The sequence below is a fragment of the Trichoderma gamsii genome (genome assembly GCF_001481775.2).
Source record: "Trichoderma gamsii strain T6085 chromosome Unknown Scaffold_4.2, whole genome shotgun sequence".
Lineage (NCBI taxonomy): Eukaryota > Fungi > Ascomycota > Sordariomycetes > Hypocreales > Hypocreaceae > Trichoderma > Trichoderma gamsii.
Window position 1 is genome coordinate 341,772 of NW_020171341.1, and position 15,603 is coordinate 357,374.

At 50.3% G+C, this 15,603-nt stretch overlaps 4 protein-coding genes across 4 annotated transcripts; 2 read left to right on the plus strand and 2 right to left on the minus strand.

Annotated features, from left to right (window-relative positions):
- Nucleotides 1-250: 250 nt before the first annotated feature.
- On the minus strand, nucleotides 251-3,522 carry TGAM01_v201578 (Ca2+ transporting ATPase, sarcoplasmic/endoplasmic reticulum; the record flags this gene model as incomplete). Its single annotated transcript, XM_018806333.1, has 4 exons — nucleotides 251-344; nucleotides 415-3,041; nucleotides 3,129-3,286; nucleotides 3,405-3,522. The coding sequence occupies 4 exons, from the start codon at nucleotides 3,520-3,522 to the stop codon at nucleotides 251-253; spliced, it is 2,997 nt and encodes a 998-aa protein (XP_018660364.1).
- A 1,819-nt stretch (nucleotides 3,523-5,341) lies between these two features.
- TGAM01_v201579 (round spore) lies at nucleotides 5,342-8,571 on the plus strand (the record flags this gene model as incomplete). Its single annotated transcript, XM_018806332.1, has 8 exons — nucleotides 5,342-6,145; nucleotides 6,204-6,539; nucleotides 6,596-6,796; nucleotides 6,855-7,073; nucleotides 7,453-7,490; nucleotides 7,534-7,605; nucleotides 7,649-7,674; nucleotides 7,724-8,571. The coding sequence occupies 8 exons, from the start codon at nucleotides 5,342-5,344 to the stop codon at nucleotides 8,569-8,571; spliced, it is 2,544 nt and encodes an 847-aa protein (XP_018660363.1).
- Nucleotides 8,572-9,586: 1,015 nt separating this feature from the next.
- On the plus strand, nucleotides 9,587-10,075 carry TGAM01_v201580 (shwachman-Bodian-Diamond syndrome protein; the record flags this gene model as incomplete). The annotated part of the gene is made up of 3 exons (XM_024548793.1): nucleotides 9,587-9,750; nucleotides 9,821-9,944; nucleotides 10,019-10,075. 3 exons carry the CDS (start codon nucleotides 9,587-9,589, stop codon nucleotides 10,073-10,075), a joined length of 345 nt encoding a protein of 114 aa, XP_024406404.1.
- Nucleotides 10,076-11,071: 996 nt separating this feature from the next.
- TGAM01_v201581 (PRO41 protein) lies at nucleotides 11,072-11,640 on the minus strand (the record flags this gene model as incomplete). The annotated part of the gene is made up of 3 exons (XM_018806330.1): nucleotides 11,072-11,134; nucleotides 11,210-11,526; nucleotides 11,583-11,640. 3 exons carry the CDS (start codon nucleotides 11,638-11,640, stop codon nucleotides 11,072-11,074), a joined length of 438 nt encoding a protein of 145 aa, XP_018660361.1.
- Nucleotides 11,641-15,603: the final 3,963 nt, after the last annotated feature.

The following is a 15,603-nucleotide window of genomic DNA, read 5'->3' on the forward strand; positions in this document are numbered from 1 at the left end:
AAGGCAAATGAAATGAATAATTGACAAAAGTCCTAAAAACATCGTTTTGAGAACCTGGTTGGAGTCTATTGCGTTGCAGTGCACACTATCCTTACTGGCTTTTCATGTCGAAGCAGGTTGTAGCATATCTTACAGCTTATGCGAGTCAACTTAGTGAGTAATGTCTCTCTTCCTTCTATATACCTGTATGCATTGTATATGTGTATATAATGTATATATACCCTCTAATTTTTCCCTTTACCTTTCCCATTTACTCCTCTTTCTTAGCCTTAATGGCTTTGGGAGCCGACTTCTGCTGCATAAAGAATTGCCTCTCGACAACCTTGAGGATCTCGTCAAGCAAACTAAAGTAATCTTGTTAGTTTTCTCATTTCTACACAAAGCATGAATAGGTAAATCAGGGAGCAAACTTACACTACAGGCGCGCTGATAATAGTAACCGCCTGCCATTCGAGCATATTCAGCGGCAAGATGGCAAACAGATTCTGGAGAATTGGCGTGTAGAGGAGAGCAAAGTGGAGAGCCATGGACAGGGCAATGGCGTATACGAGCATCATGTTGTTCCACAGAGGCAGAGTGAGGAGTGACTCGCTGGATGACAGGGCATTCATGGCGTTGAACATCTCAATCACCACGAGAATCGATAGAGACACGGTAGAGGCAGACTTGGCCATGTCATTGGAAAACATCTCGCATCCAACCTCGGGGAACTCGGCTGAGCAACGGTGGAAGCTAGAAAGCTGTCGGAAGGTGATCTGAGGACCCTCAGGGTTGTACATGAACCACCAAGCGTAACCAGCCACGGTTGCAAGACCGACATAAGTACCAATAATCAGGTAGCGCATGAAAAGCCAGCCACCAATGAGAGGTTCATCTCTTCTACGAGGCTGGCGCTTCATGATGCCGTGGTCAGGTGGGTTAAAGGACAGGGCGGTGGCAGGGAGACCATCGGTGACGAGGTTGACCCAGAGCAGTTGAACGGGAATCAGCGCCTCGGGCATTCCGAGGGCAGCCGTCAAAAAGATGGAGACAACCTCACCAATGTTGGAGGAGATCAGGTAGCGGATAAACTGCTGGGTGTTGTTGTAGATGGAACGGCCCTCTTCGATGGCTACCTCGATAGTCGCAAAGTTGCTGTCAGCCAGAACCATGTCTGCGGCCAGCTTGGAGACGTCAGTTCCAGAACCCATGGCCACACCAATATCAGCCTTCTTCAGAGCAGGGGCATCGTTGACACCGTCACCAGTCATGGCAACGACCTCGCCAAGAGACTGGAGAAGGTCAACCAACTTGGACTTGTGACCGGGCTCAACACGAGAGAACAGAGAAGCCTTCTTAGCCGCCTCCAGCTGCTCGCTGGGGCTGAGATTGTCGAATTCGCGTCCAGTATAGCTCTTGCCTTGGAGATCTTCGTGCTGGCCAAAGACACCAATCTGTCTGCAGATGCTCTCAGCGGTGTTTCGGTTATCACCAGTGATGACAATGACACGGATACCGGCATCTTTGCACTGCTTGATAGAGGCGGGAACTTCAGGACGAGGAGGATCCAGCATGCCAACCAATCCAAGGAAGGTCATGTTCTGTTCCAACTGGGCATATTGTTCGGTGGACTTTGCGGATCTGACAAGCGGGTTTTGGGAAACATCCTCAATGCTGGCAAGGGCAATGACACGAAGGCCTCGGTTACCATACTCCACAACCTCCTTGAGCAGAGTGTTTTGGAGCTTTTCGGTAAGGGGAACTCTGTTGCCGTTGGCACCAACAATGGTGCTTGTGCAGCGCTCAATGACGGATTCGGGGGCTCCCTTGACGAGCAGCTTCTTCGCGTTGCCGTTCTGAACAAGGACTGACATGCTTTTCCTGTCGCGGGAGAACTCGTAAGTCGCAAGTCGGGGCAGCCTCTGCTCGTGCGTGGCGCTGGCAAAGTGTCCACAGTCTTCGAGAGCAGTTCCAGCGGGGGCACAAGGGCCAACCTTTTCAACGAGAACTCGGAGAGCACCTTCGGTGGGCTCACCAACGCTGGAGTAAGCAGCAGTGCGTGAATCGTAGGCCAGTTTAGTATCGTTACAGAGAGCAGCGACCTCAGCCATCTGGAGAACAGTGAAAGAGGTGGAAGCAAGATTCTCGACAACCTGGCCATTCAAAGTAATGTTACCCTTGGGAGCAAAAGTAGTACCCTCAACAGTGAGCTCAGTCAGATTGGTTCCGGCTTCGTTAAGATAGACCATCTTGTTGACGCTCATCTGGTTGGTGGTGAGTGTGCCGGTCTTGTCAGAGCAGATGACACTGCAGCTTCCCAGAGTCTCGACAGAGGGCAGGCTGCGCACGACGGCGTTCTTAGCCGCCATTTTGCGAGTACCAAGAGCAAGACAAGTAGTAATGACAACCGCAAGACCTTCTGGGATCGCGGCGACGCCCAGGGAGACGGCAATTTTGAGATAGTAAATGGCGCCCTTGGCCCAGGTACCGTGGCTAGGGTCGTTGAAGTTGGGAATGTTGATCAGCCAGACGAGGATGCAAATGACGGTAATGACCTTGGCCAGATTATCACCGAAATCGTTGAGCTTCTGCTTCAGGGGAGTAGGTTCGGAGATTTGAGCGGTGATGCTTTCGTGGATATCGCCAATCGCGGTGTTGGAGCCCGTCAAGACGACAATGGCCTTGGCGCGTCCAGTGACGACCGTGGTACCGGAGAAGAGCATGTTGACCTGATCCTGCAAGACAGCCTTATCGTCCTTTACTACCGCAGTAGAATCCTTGCCAACACTCTCGCTCTCGCCGGTCAAGATGGCTTGGTCGACAGAAAAGCTGTTGCTCTCGATGGAAACAATACGGCAATCGGCGGGGATTCGGTCTCCAACAGCAACTGAGACGATGTCACCAGGGACAAGATCATCGGCCTTGACTCGGGATACATGACCACCGTTTCGCACGACATTGGCTTCGTTGGCCGAGTATTCTTGCAAAGCGGCGATGGCCTTTTCGGCACTGCTTTCTTGAGAGACACCGACAACGGCATTGAGGATCAGAATGGTAAGAATCTACAGGTAGAGGGGTATGCGGTTAGAGATGAGATTAAACCATTAAGCCAGCTATGCCGGCGGTACACAGGCTGCGGAAGCACTTACAACGGCGGGATCGACAAATGCACTCCAGCCGCCTTCATCTTCGAACAGGGCGAGGACGAAGGAAACGGCGGCAGAGCCAAGCAAGATAATAACAAGTTGATCTTTGAATTGCTCTAGAATGAGCTCCCAGAGGGGAGTGGGAGGCTCTTCGGGAATTGCTACACTAGAGTTAGCATCACAGGCATCAAGTCAAGGCCGTATCTGATACGGCGGGGCGAGCAAGTGGACGAAGACTAGACAGGAATTCAAAAGATTGTAGAATTTGGGGATGCGCACCATTGCGACCGTGTTTATTTCGAAGCTCGGAGACTTGACTGTCAGTCAGGCCGGTCTGCTCCTTGACGCTGAAGTTGGCGAGCACCGCGTCGATGGGAAGAGCATAAGCGTTGTCCATGGTGGCGGGTTGCGCCGAGAGCGGCGGGGAGGGCGCAACGGGATCTGGATCCGGATCGAGGCTCTCGCTATCAATATAGAGAGGCTCTGCTGTAGACTCTAGATTTAGAACTGAAGATGCCAAACACAGAATCCAAGAGTGAAGGACAAAAGAGAGAAGTGGACAGCAGGGCACTAGTAATAGTTTGCGGGACAAGGCAGTGGGTTTGCCAACATGGCAGATTTGTCAAGACTTTCCCCGAGAAAAGAAAAAAGGCTCCACGTGGGCGGCAATAGGCATGGGCTTACCTGGAGATTAGCAGCAACTAACTCGCTGAAAAAAAGTTCGGGGGGCCCGCCGCTGAGTCTCACGGCCGTCGCCAGAAAAACTTCAACGTGTTCTGTTCGACTTCTCGAGCCAAGGGGTGGAGGGCCTTTGCATCACTGCCTCGCGCGAAGGGCTTGGGCTTGTCCGCCTGCGGTTAGCTTCAGGGCCGTCTTGCCAGCGCCTTGCTGGGCGACTCGGGCGAAGCATGCCAGGGCCGAGCGCTAGTTTGGACTGTATGGCACTGTGGTTTGCACGGTAGATGCGGCGACCGACGGGCCATCGGCGGTGTGCTTTGGGTGGTGGATTGTGCTGAGACACGGCGGCGGCACAGTGCGATCTCGCGTCTCACTAGGAGTGGCGGGCTTTTCGCCTCTGGCCTCCCGGCAAGGATCAGAGATGAAAAGACCCTGCATACGGTTGATGAGAGCGCCTGGCAGCATTTCATTTTACGTTGATTGCTTGTCCAGGCCTCGTATTAACCTGTTATCCTCAGGCTATTAATATTTCTTTTTATATGGCATTGTATATGTTTGTGTCACCGGCACTTCTTGCATCCCCTTGCCTTTTCTCAGTCTTTTTGGTGCCCTGCATGGCCAATAGGCGGTGGAAGCCTGACATGCAGGATTGGGGGTGACCAAGACGCGGCTTTCACGTTGCGACTATTTGTAAGACCAAAAGCTACTCCCTGTTGCAAGTTATGCTGCAGTCTTGGGCCTTGGTCCTCCGTACATCTCTTGATCTCCATGTTTCTCGGCGGTCCCAACTCCACAATTTTGCTCCATATCGGTCCGTACAACTTGGCTCCGATCCAATGTGGCAAGCGACTTCGTCCCGTAGAACTCGGCAGCCGGACGGCATCGGGTCGGCGGCGTCTGTCAGTCGCGGAAACGCGTCTCATGCGGTCATTTCGAGATAACACCTGGCCGAGCTGAATCATTTGTGATGCCCTGCTCCATAGGCCTACGTTACCTCTATATCAGAGAAACTCAAGGAGCCCATATTGACGTCCATGTGCTTTGTTGATGCTGCCGATAGACAAGCTATACTCATCACCAATCAATATTTCCCCTTCCGAGATATCAGCACAGATAATGGGAGTTGTAGATTTTGATCGGAATATTTAAATACCAAACTTTTGCTTATATACTACCTATATGTATCTATCGTGTCCATATACTGCCCGTTATAGCACTTTCAGCGTGCCGCTGTCCCCGTCCTTTCCCTCTACAGAAAGGGAAAGAGACAATGCCCTGCCAACTAGCACCATCGTTCTTACAGCTCTCGTCACCACAGCTTCTGTGTTATTATGCGCTATGGATATTTCTGCCTCTATTCTCCCTGCTACACTGCCAACGACTGCTCTGCCCATATTATCCTATTCCAGATTGTACACTTTGCTATGTTTGGATCGTGAATCTCCAGCTCCTTTGGTCTTTGGCATACTGGAGCCAGTTTTACCTGTCATTTTTCAGCCTTCCTTTGTCCCAGTTCATTTTGACTACCATTGAAAACAATGGCGCCAGCCGACTCTCCTCCGTGTCCTAGTGGCTCCAACTCGAGCTCGAATTCTCGACGCTCGAGCTGGGCTGCTTTACTGCAAAAGTACGAAGACGCGATGGAATATTGCGACGACGACGCCATGTCTGATGATGAGCAACCTGAGATTGCCACAAAAATGTCCCAGCTTGGTCTTGGAGAAACTAGTGTACCTGCGACTGGAGGAAGAGTCAATGACCCTGAGCTTCAGACTATCGTTGAAACCATGTCTCTGGAGACCGCCATCAAGGTGCCTCAAATCACTATTGATAACAACATTGTCCCAGTATCAGACTCGGGGAGCCCTGAACAACTCAAAGCACAAGGCCCATTCCACAAATGGATGCGAACGATACATCGCCGAGCTCGGCATCGATCCACGCTGTCAGAAGGAAGCATTACTTCTCTGCGCCCGCCACTTGAGCCAGAACTTCACGGCCGCACATCAACCTGGAAGAGATCACATCATCGACAATCGTCCTCTGGGTCTTCGTTTGCCTTTGTTTCGGCGGTTCGGAGTGCTAGTGCCAGTCTCGCCAGTGTAAGCGCTGTGGCACGATCACGAAAGACTATTGCACGCTCGCAGGGCTTTTCTGTAACGGAACGTAGCAGCAGGGCCTCCATGACAGGACCTCGTGCGTCGGAAGACAGTAGCTTCTTGGAGAGCCACTCTTTAGCTGATCTGGCTGCTATCGAGAGATCATTACAGCGACGAAAAGTACTAGAAGAGCTTATCAGTACAGAGGAGGGGTACATTGGGGATATACGATTTCTCATGAATGTAACTAAAAAAACGGTCTGAGAACTTGTGGCTGTCCGTCTGCTTACGCATTCTGCAGGTATATGTCACAATTCTAGCGGCATTGCCCTCTATTTGCGTTGGATTACGGTCATCCATTAACCAGAACTTGACCAAGATTGTCAACTTACACGAGGAACTACTAGGAGAACTGCACAGGGCAGTTCCCAACTCCGAATACACGCAAATCAACGTATCACCTACGATCACTCCATTTGCCAATCCCAACTGTCTTCATGCCCATAGCCACAAACGTTGGTCAAGTCTCGGCGCAGTGCCCGAACAAAATATGAAAGCAAGGTGGCTCTTGAAAGCCCCGGGTATGCTGGCCGATCCGCAAGTGGCAGCAGAGGTTGCAAAAGTTTTTGCAAAAAAGGTATTTTCTCGTCATAAACTCTTTGTGTGATCAGATCTAATTCTCTCTCTCTCTAGATAAATATGCTCTTCGTATATGAAGAGTATGGGGCGACATATGAAATGATGATCAAAGACATCGGTACAGCCCAGCAAGCCATGCCAAACTGGGAGACGTATCAAAAAGGCCTCGAGGCCTTGGCTATGGCACTGGGATCATCCAAGGGTAGCGAAGAAGGGGCCAAAAAGGCCCTTACAATCAATGATCTCCTTGTCAAGGTGCTTTCACTTTTGGATAGCCTCATCCTCTTACTAAGAGCGCTAACACTTGCTGCAGCCTATACAAAGAATCTGCAAATATCCTCTACTATTCTCTGAGCTCCTCAAGTGCACTCCAATATCAGACTGTCCGAACTCACATATGGAGATTGAAAACACCCTGACACGGCTTCGTGAAGCAACCACGGAGATCAACCGGGCATCAGATGATGAGGGGATAAAGTCTATTCTCGAGAAAACATGGATCCTCCAGGATCGATTAGCCTTTCCAGATAGAGTAAGATGCCTCATATATTATAGTTCTATGGGCTTTGATAAGGCTAACATTTGGCCAAGAAACTTGATGCAGTCTCAAAAAACCAGATACGGTCATTCGGTCATATCCGTCTTTGTGGAACGCTTCATGTCTGTTGGCAAACCAACGATGGAGTGGAAGGGCAGTACTTTATTTGTTTGCTTTACCGCCATGTTCTCTGCCTCGCTTCTGCCGGCAAGATCGATCCGATATACACCATTATGGCCTGTATCAATCTTGATGATGTCAGACTTGAGGAGGTGGACAATGGGAGAGGTAAGAGCGGCTAGCCTTCATCGGCTACGAGAATAACAGAGAATGAGGAATAAGAGTAGACAATGGCGGAGCTAACGGCTAACAGGAATACAATGCCACACTGCGCCATTTTCTTGGAAGTTGGTATTTGAGTGCGACCATCAGCTATGTGAACTGATTATGACAGCTTGCACGCCGAAAGAAGAAATGGAGTGGAAGTCAAGATTGGCTCGGCCGGCGAGAGAAGACCAAGAGCCGAGTCCGTCGGATATGTTTAGTTCATTGTATATGAACGTAAAAAGCTTGGGAACCGTTTTTGGAAAGCCAGGTAAGCAATATTCCTAATTGAAGTTTCCATATGCTAACTGGGATTCAAGGAACGCTTGCCCGAAGGATATCAATACAAAGAGCCACCACTGTTGGAGGGGGCAGGGCGCCCCTATGCCAAGTCATCTTGAAAAATACAAATGTGCTGCGGGATCACGGCAACAACTCGTCTTCTACCATGGCTATCAATCGCTCACATTCTTTGTTGACAACTGCTACCCGGATACCGGTCCTTGCGCCGCCAAGAGGTGAAAGAGCTCGGCTAGAGGCGCTCTTGTCAGATGTCTGGAGCAGAGAAGTCCTCCCGTTTCCTAGAATGACGGTGAAGTCTCGAGGTGAAAATTTGATGCGAAGCTCAGCATCTACGGTTATCAGAAAGCTTAGCGTGGCCAGCTTTGCAAGCTCCTTTACAAAGAGGTCGGCCTCTTCAACGCAGAAGAACCAGCCCGGCGAAAATATCGCCACGGAAACGACCAAGCGTCGAGACGTCAAAAGTCCAAAGGAGCCGCCTTTGTATGACGACGTTAGTCTAAGGGAAGAGGCAGGTAGAAAAGCGAAAAGGCAGCGAACTACAAAGGAGCAAGCTGCAGCACCAGCACCAGCACCAGCGCGCAGCATGAAGAGAGCGACTGGAAGCGTTCGGCGGCGCGAAGGTCGAGAAAATAAGATTCTCAGCGACATGCATCATACCCCTACTCGTATGGCATCCGCGACTATTTCCCTGCCCGTGAAGCCGACCAACTTGAGGGCCACGACGTCTCTTCCTGGTGACATGGATAATACAAGAAAATCGTCTACGGAAAAGATTCGAAATCTGGGCTTATGGTCCAAAATCGGCGGAGCGAGGAATGACACACCAAGCAGCTTCAAAAGGCTGCTCACAATTGGCAGGGATTAATTTGCCCGAGGAGATATGGAGGGTTTCTGAGGACGCAGAGGTATATTGGATGTTGGTTTTGTGCAGCTTGGAAATTGAGCCATGGGGGGAGATGGTTAACTATCGAGTTTTGACTGTAAACATAAGCTAGCATGTTTTGGGGCCTTGTATGGATTAGCACATCATCTCTATAGGAACCCGGGGAAGCTTCTGCAGAGCATCGGTTACCAAGATTAGAATTGATAACATTGTAACGAGCTGCAAAGAAAGCTGAACGCGACGCGTGGTAACCATAGTAGTTGCTTGATTGCTTTGCCAAGTCAAGGGGGCCAATGCCATGAGGATGATGCTGGGCGTAGTCATCACTGGAATGCGAAGCGAAATGAAGCAATGGCGCGAGCAACACCAAGAGGAGCTGGTGGATCCAATTGAAAGACAGAAGACGATGGAACAAGCAATTGACCAAGGCAAGGCTGCGAACTGTGAACAGCTGTCCACAAGGTCCAGAGTGTTCCTGGATCGCCAGCCAAGCACGGGCCACTCCAGGCTCGGCCTTACGTATGGCCTGTCTCGCCAGTACCGGATACAGACATTATGAGGTCATCTCGTACCCATTGCGCAGCGCTTTGTGGAGGTGCGGCGCTGGACGCTGTGCTGTGGCCTGGCAGCTGGCAGTGGAGGCCTGGTACCAGCTGCTGGTGAAGGTACCTTGGTGGCAGTTGTTGCACTTGGCCCGCACGCCACGATGACGTAGCTGGAGATAGAGCTCCCCTCCCCCACGGCATCTATTAAAACTGCTGCTCTTCCCATTTCTTAACCTCTTTCTTTCCACATCTCATTGAACTCTAAGAAACAACATCACGATCTATTTTCAACTCTTTTTAAACCTCGCTTCACTCATAAATCTTCTCTTGCCAACCCAGAGAAAGATATAAACACCACAAACAAGCACTTTCGGCTATACGTCACGCGACCTAAACCAGCCAAACAACCCACCTTTCAACACTCAACACTACCAATCACAACACCAGCCAAGATGACTCGCGGAGAAGCTACTCAGGTCAAAGTCCACTTCAAGGGAAAGCAGGACGACTTCATCGTCTTTGTGGATGATGTAGAGACATACAAGAAGTGGCTGAGCGACAAGAGCATTCCTCTCACTCAGTTCGTTTCAACTTTCAAAGTATTCCTGACGCACAAGTATGTATCCCTCAGCCCATATCTAAACCTGTGCGATGAGTGCGGCGGCTAACACTGCATTTGCGTACAGGCAAGGAGCTCAGGGAACCTATGACACTGCGTCAAAAGCGGGGCTGGCGGCCGAGTTCGACACTGAGAACGCTGACGAGGCGCTGCTGAAGATCCTCGAGCTTGGTTCAATGCAGAACATGGAGGTAAGTCGCTTCAATTATTTAAATCAAAATACAATCTCTTGAACAGAGTGCTAATGCTTCTCGCGCTTGGACAGATGCCTGCCCGACAAGGTGTTACGAATGAGTCTATGAGCTCGATGAGAGTAAAATAGATGCGGTGCTGGGATAGAAGCGTCTCACTCAGTTTCCACCCCCTTGTCTTGATACAGCGGGACTGTGGTAGTGAGATGGTGGTCTGAGTGGCCTGGAGAGCAGCATGGGATATGGATTATGAACACGAGCTTTGATTGAGCGATAAGATGGCCTCTGGCACAAGGGCGCTCCCGCGCGAAGTAATATGCAGTGAGCCGTGCCTGCGCCGTGTTGCTCTTCTTACATACAGTAGGAATCTCTACACTAGAGAATAATCAAGCATTGCATTTGAAGTTACCATGATTATGGGGCCGTGTCTGCAGCAAGCCGCTGGGCGGGTCTAGATTCCACTTGTGCACTCCATTGGATCCACGGTTCGATTGTCACCAGTCACTTTCAGAGCTCATACGACTTTTATCATGATGTCATTCGATGATGTCTCGAGATGTCTCCCATGTAGTAGATCGAGTTTCATATGCTATCTCATCGCACCCACGCTCTTTGGTATATCCTCCAAAGCCACTGTTTCATCATACCAACGATCAAATACTAATGAAAAGCTTAAAAATCGAAAAATCATATATCCAAGAACCAAAAATGCAGTCATACACAAAACATCAAGTAAACATAGTAATAATACACGTTAGCATCTGTTACCAAATGCTAACCGATGCTGGAAAACACTCAAAAGATGGAAATAACGAAAAGGATGGATGCTGAATCCTGAGAGGCACTCTTTGTAGAAGAATTCGATTTTGTCTGACTTTGGCTGGATTTCTTTCTTTCTTTCTTTTCACCCTGTTCTTCATCGGGGGTGTGTTTTCTTTTTCGGGGGAGTGAATTTCGAGTACTTGTAAATACACACACAACTCCATGGTCCTGGATACGCCTCCTCTCATTTCGTTGCCTCTCTCTGGTGTCTTTTTCCATCTGGTTACATGCGAATGTTCCGCTGCTCTTGCTTTTCTCTCTCCCATTTCCTTTCCCTGCTTGGCTGAGTCCCTGACATCTGAGTCTCAGACTTTGCTGGGTCCATTTGGTGTTCGCGGAGGTAGAGTCCAGGTTTTTGCGCAGATGATCTGAAAAAAAAAAAGGGATGTTAGTTGTCTATGAAGGGAAAGTATTGAAGAACAGAGGAGGGGAAAGAAACGTACCTCGCCTTCACTGAAAGCCCAGAAATAGGCCCCCATGCCCACCAGGTAATACAAGCCCGGATTCGTAGACTGATACATGAGCAGACAGGCGAGCGCAGAGAGTGGGAGGATGGCGAGGCGGAACTCGATGGATCGGTGGACGCTGGTGCCGGCGAGCAGGGGCAGGGGCCACTCCAGGGCGATCATGGCGATGCCGAAGATGAGGTTGATGATTTGGAGGATGGGGAAGGGCTTGACCATGACGTCGAGCGAGTGGGTGAGGAAGTCCCAGAAGATCTTGGGCCAGATGAAGCCCTCGATGGCGGCGCCGATTTGGTCTAAGTAACGGTGTTAGTTGAAAGTGTGTGTCGTGTAAGTGAAGGCTTATACGTACAAGTGGCGGCTGTGAGCATGATGAGCCGAGCCCAGTGGTTCTTGATAAGCTTGCCCATTGTTGCGGATTATTAAAAATCGTCTTTGACCTCGTAAATGTTCCCTTCAATGAAAAATCCCCAGAAATATTCGTTTCCTTTTCCCGTTTCTACCCTTGTTGGACCCGTCCAAGAGATAGAAGATTGTATGCAGCCAAAAGTCGGATCAACCGAATGAATTCTTCTTCGTTAAAAAAGAGACAAAGAGAAAAAAGTTATTAGGGCGTTATGGTGAAAAAAAAGATATAATCGACAGGTACCGGACCCGCGTAACAGAGAAACGAATGATAAAAAAAGAGAAGAGAAAAGAAAAAAAAGAAACACCGAGCAGACTCGCAGCTGGTGACAAGACGAAAAAGAATGGCCAGGGAAAAAGAACCAGAAAAGAAAGAAAAGAAACAAGAGCCCCAAAAAGAAAAACAGGGACAACTCAAGTCTATATTGGAGATGGACCAAAAAACCACAAGAGGTCCGGCTGTGTTTCCTCCCTAGGGGGGGAGGTCCTGATCGCCGGCCTGGGTTGCTGGTTTCTTTGGCGCCGAGGCGTAGACAAGACGTTTGAGGCCTTGTGTCAGGTCCGCGGAAGCTAGCGAGGTGAGAGGGGGAGATGGGAATGGGCGCTGGGGCGGAGATGGAGATGGGCTAGGCCGGGATTCGTTTCTGCTTCGGCCGGGTTCGTGTAATAAGGTATTTCTTTTTTCGCCCAAGCTTTAGATTTTCGAATTAAAAATCCAATGTCTATTGTTTCTTTGGTGGAATGCGGCGGAGCGAGCAAGGGCCGGATAGATCGATATCCGCCTGTCGACCAAGGGTGGAGTGAACCTGAAGCAGATCTCTAACGAGGAGCGTGTTTGAGATTTGTACCGGCGGCAGCCAAAAGGGGGGGCCAAGGGACGAATTATCTCGGGTGCGTCCAGCAAAGAGAAGAAAAAAAATTGGCGAGGGTAGCTTTGATGAGAGTTTCACGATTGCTGTGCTAAATCGTGATGCTAGGAGTGTTGGCAGCTCCGTGTTGCTGCTTTTTGTCGCGATGGTATCCAGATGTAGGTAATCGTGGTGTAGTGTACCCAGTAAAGTCGTCGGCTAGTCGTGGTCTCATACACAGCAAGGGAAAAAAAAAAGAGGAAATAAAAGCAAAAAGGCCCAACAACAATATGAATGTGGTTGATCAGCAGGCCTTGCGACTGGAATTAACGCTGAAGGGGGTATCAAAGTACGGTATATTCTGAAGCAGTGAGAGCAAGAGAAGATGCAGAAGAGAGGGGGGGAGGCGCTTTTGAGTATTTACTACGATATACTGGTGGCACTACTGCTTCTGCTGCAATATCCAAGTCGCAGTCTGGATCAGAGTCAGCCGGTGGGCCAAGACCCGGGCGCTGAGAGAGGAGCTACTGCTGCGAACTGGTCACACAGAATGGCCTCTGCCTCTCGCTGTCTCTCTCTTTCTCTCTCTCTCTCTCTTTTGGCCCTCTCACAGTCTGGCGCTTGGTGTTGCGATTTCCTTGGGGTGCTGCGAATCACACGGCGATTGGCCTGTCCTCGGCGGTTACAGAGAGGGCCTGGGCCAATGAGAGGAGAAGCCGCCTCTCCTGCGCGTCGGAGGTGCAGGGGGGGGCAGAGGCCCCGGTCCACTGAAGCTCGGGGGGATCCCTGCTATACGAGTGGAAAAGCGATTTGACTGGAGTACCTGGGAAATACGCAGTGCTGGGCGGCATGACATTCATTTGCTGCTGTCGCTGCCAGGTACTGCGTGCAGCTATACTACCGAAAATTGATAGTCAAGTCCGGTTGCTGCCATGCGATGCCACCCATGGGCCTCAGTGCTTCATGCATGTTATAAGCGAGAGCAAGAGGGGGTCGGAATGGAGCTTTCTTGTTGCTCCGCATGTCTTGCGTCTTGCATGCGCAGCGATAGATGGTGCTAGCAGCCGTCAGGGCGCTCTCCAATTCACTAGGCCTCGCATCTTGATTCAAACATGAACTCTTGTCCAGCTCGATCTTGCCGATGATTCGAATTCAAACAGCTCAGAGGAAAAGAAACAAAACAAAGCACTGCTAGCGAGCCACTCTAACAGAGGCGCGACCACCGCAGTCTCACATCCCGCAATCATGAAGCACGCAGTGTTTGGCCAGTTTCGTCCCCGGCACCAGCCAAGTCTCTTCCTCCCTGTTGGACCCGCCCAGCAAAACTTGCCCCTTGTTCATTCAATCTTTTAACGGACTGCAAAGATGCTAGAGAACAAGAATCACCCGCTAGCGACGATTTTAGCTCTCAAGAAGTCATGGGAGACCCAGAAATAGAAACTGCGGGTCAACAGCTCAAGCAGCCTTTCTGCTCTATTCGCGGCCATTTCATTGGTTTCCGACTTTTCTGGCTTCGCGAGATCTTGTTGTTGGTCGGACGTCCCTTTTTTCATGCAACTTTTTCAAATCGATCATGTATGATCGTTCCCGCTTTGCCACGTTGACGGGACAGGCGGATGCGACATTGCGTTTGCTCGCCCTTGTTGTCTTTTTTTTTTTTTTTTGGTTTCGCATGAATTGATATAAAGATAAGCTTCGTCCTCCTAGAAACATCATCGTCTGTCAGTAAATGTCTTATGCTTGGCGGTTTAGATGCTCGAGCTTTGGAGCCGGTCACTCCACCAATACACGTTCGCAGCCATCAGTTGCTCTGTTTCTTACTAATTTGTTACAATCTTCCGTCACCTCTTTTCATCACATCACTCTACACTAGCATGGAGACAACGGCCGTTTCTTTGCAATGCGCGGGAAAACGAGAGAGAGAAAAGGACTGGACAGTCCAGATCATGGCCCTAGCGTGTAGAACTTGTCATCAGGCCATGCCCATCGAATTGCCCTCTTCAGCCTCAGGGCGGCTCTACACCACTGCTGATTGGCTCCCCTCACCGTCCGCCCCAGCCAACCGGCGCCACCATCACAAGGTCTGTTGCGCATTCGTTGACCGCCAAATCGGTCTCTGTCGCCCAATTCTTCGGCGTAGACCCGGAGAGCATGGACCATGGTTATAATTACGAAATCTAGGATTCATAGCTGGGTGATGGTCACCAGATAGCCTTGGGCAGTTGATGTGAATGGGTAGACTTGGTGATTTGATAGTGGCTCCATTCATATCACAGCAGCTACCTAGAACTAGTTTGTATCGCCGCCGGTCCAACTCAAGCACCCGCTCGTACTCGTAACAACCGCAAACTACATCATCTTCTCTGCTGATTGAGCATGTCTAAAAATAATTATCTCAGGAAAAATCATTGATATGCCGCAAAATCATAATTTTGATCGCCCCATCTACACTTGTCCAGACGCTTGCGCTGCCTGCTCCCGCATTCGCATCTCCAGCCGAAGAGCACTTTCGTGGCCATGGACAAAGAATGCTATCACTCTATTGCCCTCTTCGTCGTCGAGCAAGTCACAAAGCTTCCTCCTCCCTTCCGTACTAAACACAAGCTGCGCCAAGCTTCCCAATCCACTCGAGACGTCCGTCAGGATATTCACGCGTTCGTGCGAAAGCGCCTGTCCATGCACACAATGCGCTGCGAGGGCCTGAACCTCTGCCATTTCCTGCGCATAGCTTTGGCGGGGAACGCTGGCTGTACACTGACGTCGTAAAGCGTCCAAGCGAGTGACTAGCTCCGCTGTAGACGAGACGGGGATAATGGGCACATGGGCCATGCCTTGCGTCAAGATACTGAGCCATTCGGTCAGGGACGGGCGCTTCCGCAGATGCAATTAGTCCCTGTATATGCGAGCTCTCACCTCATCTGTAAGTGAACCAGCGAGTCCACTCGTCCACTTCCATCTAGCAGAAGCATAATGGCCACTTTTTGCCCACCATTGAGCATGGACAATCTTTCAATCTTGGTCTTGACCTCTGTGGTTTTTGCTTCTCCGGACGAAAGGAGAATGAGCTTGAACGAGACGCGTGGTTGATGATGCTGGCTTTGCGGTGGCAGAGCGAAAGCA